The 9,065-nt window shown below is 43.3% G+C and overlaps 1 protein-coding gene across 1 annotated transcript; it reads left to right on the top strand.

Moving 5' to 3' along the window:
- Positions 1-1,384: 1,384 nt before the first annotated feature.
- RBM22 (RNA binding motif protein 22) lies at positions 1,385-8,924 on the top strand. Its single transcript, XM_083728702.1, has 11 exons — positions 1,385-1,744; positions 2,460-2,513; positions 3,706-3,735; positions 4,171-4,303; positions 4,813-4,913; positions 5,029-5,201; positions 5,330-5,530; positions 5,707-5,871; positions 6,508-6,596; positions 7,269-7,403; positions 7,939-8,924. Exons 1-11 carry the CDS (start codon positions 1,616-1,618, stop codon positions 8,067-8,069), a joined length of 1,341 nt encoding a protein of 446 aa, XP_083584828.1. The 5' UTR covers positions 1,385-1,615; the 3' UTR covers positions 8,070-8,924.
- The last annotated feature ends 141 nt before the right edge of the window (positions 8,925-9,065 follow it).

Raw genomic sequence — 9,065 nt, 5'->3', positions numbered from 1 at the left:
GCCAGTGGCCCTTATAGTCCAGCCCCCTGCTCTCAAAATGCCTGGGGAAAGCCTGCAAGCAGAATATGAGAACAACACTGCCCATCTGCAGGTACGATTTCATAGTGGCTCCAGTACAGAGCAGTTGGGATGCCTCTAGGTTCCATCTTGTTCCCCTGTGCTGCTTTAACACCTACATAAAACTGTTGGGAGGACTCATCCGGAGGTTTGAGCTAAACCCTCTTCAGTGTTGTTATAGATTCCTGGGAGCTAGGGTTAAAGCACTGATTATGCAGACTAACCTTGTTTTTCAGACCAGGGCACCACCTAGGTAGGAGATAAGATGTTAAGAGCTGGCTGATGATGGCCAGTCATCAGCCTATCATTAGCATGAAACCTGTGTGAGAAAGGAGGGGGGACTCTCATCCAACTGTGTGTGCCAGTGGGCAGAGAAAGAAAATGTTTAGGGTTTCAGCCTGGATGATGTAGACCAGGCATGTCCAACAGGCAGATCATGATCTGTAGATCACTGGACGTCTGTGGTAGATCACTTTATAGATCATCACTGGCTCCCCCCAAAGAAGCTCAACAACTTTTGCTCCCCTAAAAAAAAGCTCAACAACTTTGACCTGAACCCCCCAAAGGGTGTAGATCACTGCCAGTTTATGACTCTGTTGGTAGATGAGTTGGCCACCCCTGATGTAGACAGAAATAAAGGTTTGAAAAGAAGGTGAGAAGGGAGGGCAGATCTCTTGGTGGGCTGGCTGGGACAAGCTGGAAAAGAGAGGCGGATGGCTGTTTGGCTGCCTTTGAATCCAATGCTGCAAGCTCCTCTTGAGATGTGAATGCTGGAGATCCCTCCACTGTATATATGTGTAAATGGAACTCTTAATCATAAAGACACCACAGTCCCTGCTGTACCTCATGCCGAAGGAAAAAAATCCCTGGGCAAGGGCCAAGACCTCTGGAATCTTGCACTGCTCAGAGTTTGGGGTGACATGTAAAAGTATGCAGACGACTGGTCTGGAGGGTAGGATTTGAACCCATGGCTACAAGAAAGGAGATTCCGACTCAACAGGAAAAGCTTTCTGACAGTAAGACAGTGGAACGGTCTACCTTGGGTGGACTCTCCTTCATTGGAGGTTTTTAAGCAGAGGTTGGATGGCCATGTGCCATGGATGCTTTAGTTGATATTCCTGCATTGCAGGGGGTTGGACTAGCTGACTCTTGGGGTCCCTTCCAACTCTATGATTCTATGACTCAGCTCTACCTCTCACGTCTCGCTTCTACCCACTGGCCTGTGGGGGCTGTAACCGAGCACTTTCCCACTAGGCATTTCCTACTAAACACCACGGAGGGGGGTGGGACTAGATGACCCTCGTGATCCCTTCCAACTCCACGATTTTATCATTCTATGGCTTCCAGACAGGCTGCAATCCTGTGCAAACAGTAGCAGGACACCTGTGACCTCTCAGTACAGCTGAGCTCTCTGGACACCGGCCATGCTGCCTTGGGTTGATGGGAGAAATAGGTCTCCCTCCCCCCCCCCAAAGCCCCCTCCTCCGGTCTGTAGGGCCACCGGTTCCCCGTTGCAAAGGTGGGGCGGGGCACTGCCACTCTACCCGTCTCTATCTCTATGGCGAGGTTACGTGTGGAGCGCTTCCGGCGTGCCGACAGTCTACTTCCGGGCGCCCCTGTTCGGCGTGCCAAGATGGCGACGTCTCTGGGATCCAACACGTATAATCGGCAGAACTGGGAGGATGCGGTAAATATCCCCCGGGGCCGGGTGGTTCCCTCGGGTGCCGGGGCGGGAAGGAGAAGGGTGTGGGGGGAGGTACTCGGGGCTCTTCAGTCTCCTGCGGGCGAGGGATCCGCTGCCGCCCGCCCGCCCGCCCAGTGAGGCAGCTGGGTTCCTGCTTCTTGCCGGGTCAAGGGAGTCCTGGGAGTCGGCAACGAGAAGCCTCGTGCTAACCACGATTTCCCACCTTGTAAAAGAGACGTTTTTGGGGAGAATCTAGCTTAGCGAAGCTAGTGAGGTGTTAACTGTTGCTGAGCAACAGTGCAGCAGTGGGCGTGTGGGCTGTTCGCCTAATATGCCGAAGTGCAGTTAGGAGGATGTATTTAACTGCATGTTTTAAACGTGAGAACTCATTGCTGTGCTTTCTCTCACGGGCTGAAGAAACCAGGAGATTTGACTTGCACTCATTTGTTCTCCTCTTGCCGTTTTTTGCTATTGTGACACAGCACTTAAAAATAAAGCTGATACTGTACACATAAGTAGCACCCAGGCCCAGAAGTGCCCGTGACACTGAATGCTTTACATCAGATCCATTTACTGATATTAGGAATGTCTGAGTTGTTCGTTCTCACATTCAATTTGAAACGTCCTGTTTATAGACATGTTTATAGACATCCTGTTTTTGAATTCAGGGTTGGTGAAATGTGCTTGCAGTGAAATTATTTTATTTTCTTCTGTGTAGGATTTCCCCATTTTGTGCCAGACATGTCTTGGAGAAAACCCCTATATTCGAATGGTATGTGTTTATTGTGGGCTATTACTAAAGATCAGCAGAATGAAACAAAGATAAGAGGATATTAACTTGCAGGGAACTTCCAATTCTGACTTCATTGTTATAAAGTATGTACTCTTTATGTGATGGATTTTGCTTCTAAGAAAATATGTTTTAGATTAAGGTATTGATCTTGTGAATAGGGACGCGGGTGGCACTGTGGTCTAAACCACTGAGCCTAGGGCTTGCCGATCGGGGAGGTCAGCGGTTCGAATCACCACAACAGGGTGAGCTCCCGTTGCTCGGTCCCAGCTCCTGCCAACCTAGCAGTTCGAAAGCACATCAAAGTGCAAGTAGATAAACACGTACCACTCCGGCGGGAAGGTAAATGGTATTTCCGTGCCCTGCTCTGGTTCACCAGTAGCGGCTTAATCATGCTGGCCACATGACCCGGAAGTTGTTCCGGCTCCCTCGGCCAGTAAAGTGAGATGAGCGCTGCAAACCCAGAGTTGTCAGCGACTGGCCCTAATGGTCAGGGGTCCCTATTGTTCTTGTGTATTCACTTGCAAGAATAAGCAATGTATTGTATTATAGTTTCCTTGGTAGAAGATTATGCTAAATATATTGAGATGAATATCTTAGTAGGTATTTAGATCACTTGTTTGCCTGTGATTGGAAATTAAGAATTTATAAATCCTTTTAAAATCAGTTTGACTGATCATAGTGATGTGCCTCAATTTGTGTTTGCAGGCTCTCCATAAGAATCATTTTTCTCTGAAGTTATTCTTTACTAATGCTCAAATTTACACTCTGGTGTACATGCACAGCTGTTATGTAACCAGCCATTCCCACAAAGATTTAATGTAAGAAACATTTCCCTTTTGTGTATAAAAAACGACTACTTCCATTGAATCCCTGGCAGGCAGTATCCTTTATGCTTGGAAGGGAGATCAAGATAACATTTCTTGTAGAAATATGATTTTCAGTCTCTTTAGAAAGAGATGTGAGGTCAGAGGTTTTTGCATATTCTTATCAGAGAAAGTGTGAATTCTCTTCTGTTCCCTAGGACAGTCTGAGCAAATAAAGTAACATTCAGTACAGTTAACATATATTGTAGAGATAATTTGTAGGAGTTGACAAGGTAAACTGGATTTCAAAAGGCATATAATCTTGGGATACAGTTATTTTTTCTAACATGTATTTTCCTTTATTTTAGACCAAAGAGAAATATGGAAAAGAATGCAAGGTATGTTTGTCATTCAAAAGAGAGTATGTTACAGTGACATAATTTTAAAGGGTGGTTGTATTACTGGTAGAAATATTTCCTGACAATTTAGTGTCACAGCAATAAAGGATAAGCATTAAATCTTACTCATGCAGTTTAGTTTAGTTTAGTTCAATTCACTTCAATGGTGTCAATAGAACATGTATACAACAGTGTTGCTAGATCTACACAGCAAAACGTATCATTCATTTCCACAATGGAATAATGGAGAACAGCAAAGATAGCATTGCCTAAAAAGGACTAAACACATTGCAATCAGTTCCCATCCTCATTGAGTCTTCCAATAATTACTTCCCTTGTTTTGAGTTTATGTAGTGTTGACAACTGAAAGTGCACTAGTCATGTGTTCTTCTATAGTTAGATAGGCTGCTACATGTTAATGCAATCTTGTCTCAGATCTGTGCTAGGCCATTCACAGTATTTCGTTGGTGCCCGGGTGTACGGATGCGCTTTAAGAAGACAGAAGTGTGCCAAACATGCAGCAAGCTGAAAAATGTTTGTCAGACCTGCCTTCTTGACCTGGAGTATGGTGTGTAGCTATCATTTAACTGTACTGTGCAAATACAAAATTAACATATTGTTGCCGAGTATAGAATGTTGTTGTTGTTAAAATTTTATATCCTGTTCTTCATCTCAAAGGATCCAGGAATGCTGAGTGATACAAAATTTAAACATCTAAAATCAATTTCAGTACAAAAACAGATTGTATATGGACTCCCCTTCCACATTTGGGCCTGCATGGCACATACTAGTGCTATTCCCTCTGCTTGGAGAGTCTGAATTTAGCATCAGCTTTCCAAAGCTAGGCAGTCATTGCTGGCATTTTTTAATAGTGGAGATGAAGTTGAAATTGTCTCTTGCAGTATGTGCTCAGCCTGCTTCTCTTAAGGGAAATAACTGGACAGAGGTCCATGGTTTTAGTCGAGGATCTACTTTCAAATGCTCTCAAACTATTTGCTTAAATACTTTGCTTATAACGTTTGTGGGCATTATTGTTTTGCTTTTATATTAATTTTCTGTTTCCCCATTATATATTAGGTTTGCCTATTCAGGTTCGAGATGCTGGACTCTCACTTAAAGATGATATGCCCAAGTCGGATGTTAACAAAGAGTATTACACCCAAAATATGGAAAGAGAGGTGAAGTAATGTTTCTTGTGTAATTAGTGGCGTTAAAGTAAATGAACCAGATCACTAAGACATGTGTTTTCCACCTGGTTTTATTGTGTACATCCCTGTTTCTCTGCTTTTGTAGATCATGAACTCTGATGGCACCCGACCTGTTGGTGCTTTAGGAAAGGCAACATCCACCAGTGACATGTTGCTGAAACTGGCTCGGACCACACCTTACTATAAACGCAACCGTCCACATATCTGTTCATTCTGGGTGAAAGGAGAGTGCAAAAGAGGAGAAGAATGTCCCTACAGGTATAATTATGGTGAAAAAGTAAACTTTATCAAGAAAGCAGATGTCTGAGTAATTAAAAGGTTAGACGAGACAGGTAAAATTGGCACTTAACAACAAATGTCATGAAATATTGCTCTTGAATCCTTAGACATGAGAAACCTACAGATCCAGATGATCCGCTTGCAGATCAGAATATCAAAGATCGTTACTATGGAATTAATGATCCTGTGGCTGACAAGCTTCTCAAACGAGCTTCCACAATGCCTCGTTTGGACCCACCTGATGACAAGACAATTACAACGCTGTATGTAGGTGGCCTGGGTGACACCATCACTGAGACTGACCTTAGGTAAGTGCATTTTTGGATCTACTTCAGATGGTATGGCTTGGCAATGTTGGTTGCATGTCTTTTGGTATGTCTGCACAATAAGCTTTGAGGTTGTGGAGTGTATTAGGTTTGAAGCATCTTAGACTTCAGGAATGTGAAAAGGGGCATTTCTTTATTGGAATATGTTTCCTCCTCAGAAATCACTTCTATCAGTTTGGTGAGATCCGGACAATAACTGTTGTGCAGAGGCAACAGTGTGCATTTATCCAGTTTGCTACCCGACAAGCTGCAGAAGTGGCAGCAGAGAAGTCCTTCAACAAGCTCATTGTCAATGGTCGCAGGCTTAATGTGAAATGGGGCAGGTGAGTGATAAGGAAATCAAGTGATGGCAACATGTATTTTTCTTTCAGAGATTCTGCCTTGACAGTTTCTGCAGTTAGCTGAGAGCACCATCTTGCTTATTCTCCAAGCTGAACTCGGGCAGCTTCTCATAGAGCTATGACACTTCTAAGAAAGCTACCCGGTTCTCTTCCTATCTATACAGTGAGGGGGGAAAGTATTTGATCCCCTGCTAAATTTGCCCGTTTGCCCTCTGATGAAGAAATGACCAGTCCATAATTTTAATGGTAGGTTTATTGTAGCTGTGAGAGACAGAAGAAGAAGAACAGGAAAACCCCCAGAAACCCAGAAGACAAAAGTCAGAGACTGATGTGCATTTGATCCCCTAACAACCAGCCAGATGTCAGGCTACCTGGTATCTTCACTCTATGTAACAAGCTGAGATTAGAAGCAGCTACTGTAGGGGAGAGGTCTTACCTGTAATCCCAGCTCATTACAGTACCTGTACAAAAGACACCTTTCGACAGAAGCAATCAATTCAGCAGATTCCAAACTAGTCACCATGACCAAGACCAAAGAGCTGTTTTTAAAATCTGGAAGTCCAGCATCCACCCAGCTTAATACTTGACCATAATTCAAATGCTTTGATTTGGTTTCAGGTCTCAAGCAGCCAGAGGAAAAGAAAAGGAAAGAGAAGGAATCACAGAATCCGGTATAAAACTGGAGCCAGTGCCGGGATTACCTGGAGGTAAGGAAAGTGCTCCTTGTTCAGAAACATGGGTTTTCTGACATTCTAGACAAGGTGAATTGCAGAAAAATTGCTCTTCTTGTTCTGTTTATTTGGAAAACGGGGACGAAATAAACATTTTTATTCTGAGAGGTTAAGAGGGTCTCATTTTGAAGTTGGCATAGCTAGAGACTGGCAGAATTAGGACTAGAGAAGGAAACTGCTTACGAGAGAGTCTGTGAATAAGTTTATCAGAAGAGAGGGAGGTAAAAACTAAAGGTAAAGGACCCTGGATGGATGGAGGGAGTTAAGTTATACTTTAAGGCAGAAATGAGGAACCTGTGGTCTTCCAAATGTTGTTGGGCTCTAGCACCCATCAGCCCCAGCCAGCACAGCTAATGGGGCAAGGATGATGGGAGTTGTAGTCCAAGAACATCTAGTGCCTTGCAGATTTCTCCCATCTGCTTTAAAGGTTGGGTGGTTGAGCTTATTTGAAACCTAATAATATAGGCCTTGGCAAGATGAGGCATTTGATTTAGAGTCAGGTAGCTTTGATAGGGAAGGAAATTCCTTTACTGAACCTATACAAACTATAATAGACATTGAGAAAATGGACAGCAGTAGTGCTCCATGGACTTGGGTTGCTCTCGTCTGCTGAAAAAGGTTGACATCAAGGCTTTTGTGTCCCCACAGCTCTTCCTCCTCCTCCTGCAGCAGAAGAGGAGGCAGCCTCTGCAAACTACTTCAACCTACCTCCCAGTGGCCCTCCAGCTGTGGTGAACATTGCCCTGCCACCCCCGCCTGGCATTGCTCCACCACCACCCCCAGGTAATTTTCCTTTGTTTTCTGGGGAAATATGTGGCAGAATGTCTTGTCTTTGCATCTATGGATCTACTTTCTATTGCTTAGTTAATCTCTAGGACAGGTATAGGCAAACTTGGCCCTCCAGAACATCTTTTATTGGTATTCACTTAAAGAGAAGGCTAGTTGAGCGTGTTTCCTTCTTTATTCATCCCGCTCAATTTTATCATGGCATTTAGGAACAGAGAAGCGATTGCTTGTGAAGCAACATTGTGGGAAATGTAATTGTGGGGTCAGACTATTTTTCTGTGGAAGATTTGCAGCCCAGTCTTGTGCTTGATTGCTAGGAAACAGCCCACAGAGTGCCATGTGGTTTACCCAAGCAAGATGGATTAAAAAAACAAATAAAATAAAAAAGAAATTGTGTTAAAGACAACAAAATCAAGGTATCTGACATTAATTAAAGGAGTATGTCAGGTGCCAGTCACAAATTCAGAGAATTTTCTCTTACCTATAAAAGCTTTGATCAAGTGTCAAAGATTGTCTGTCCTCTTTTCCGCAGGTTTTGGGCCACACATGTTTCATGCGATGGGTCCTCCACCTCCTTTCATGAGAGCTCCGGGTCCTATCCATTATCCTTCTCAAGATCCACAGAGAATGGGTGCCCATGCCGGGAAGCACAACAGCCCCTAACATCGCAAGATCATTCTCATTGTTTATTTTCTTCTTCTTCTTTGTTTTTTTAATGGAACTTTACGTTGGTAGCATACCACATTCAGTTACAATGTGCAGGAAACAAAATATCTCTTTCATAGTCACACGGCCCTGGTTCAGTCCAGCTGTGTTACACAAACAAAAAACCAGATCACTTGTATAACCAAAGAACTTGATACAAGTATTTTGAGGAAACAGTGGCTTCTTTTTTTAAAATGACCTAGAGGAATTTTAATTATAGTAGAACTACAAATCCCATCAGCGTTTTCAATTTTGGATACTTTCAAATAAACTAGTCTTTGGCAGCAAAACGAGACACCCTCCTTTAAGACAGTTTGGTAATCCCCAGTGGAAACTACCCAACATTGTTCAGAATGGCCTGGAAAGCCCTTCAGTAGTAATCTGTTTGAATGTCAAATTACTGTGTTGCCATTAAAACTAGATTCAAGTTTCTCTTGGCGCTGAGCTGGAATGGAAAGATACAGGGAGGTCGTAGACTATAATGAGAGGCATATGGATGCTGTGCCACTTTCTATTCAACACTGTTTCCCATCATTCATGATTCTGCCTGTGATGCATGCTACCAAAATGTTGAGGCGGCAGCATTGCATGCTTGTTAAACCTCTGTTAAAGAGGTTGGTGACTCTTTGAGTTGTGACTTACGTGGCCTTCATGTCCATTTGCTACTGAAACTAGTCTGGTTTATTTCCTAACGCAACACTTGATTACTGATGGCTCTTTTAGATATGTGTTTTCAGAATTTACCCTGTACCATCTGTTTTTCTGCATCAAGTCTGTCATGTGTCCTAGTAAAGAGAATCATATTTTTACCTATGTCCAAGTCTTATTACCTTGTGTGCATTTTTTTTTAAAAAAAAGAAAATACAGCACTTTGCAGGTTCACTCAGTGATATCTGGAATTTGCTTCCAGAGGCAGTTGTGTAAAAGAAATGGATTTGGCATTGCAAAGTGTTT

The sequence above is a fragment of the Podarcis gaigeae genome, assembly GCF_964106915.1.
Source record: "Podarcis gaigeae genome assembly, chromosome: 2".
NCBI classification, from domain to species: Eukaryota; Metazoa; Chordata; class Lepidosauria; order Squamata; family Lacertidae; genus Podarcis; species Podarcis gaigeae.
The sequence above is the reverse complement of the archived record's forward strand: the minus strand, read 5'-3'. Positions and strand labels throughout refer to the sequence as shown.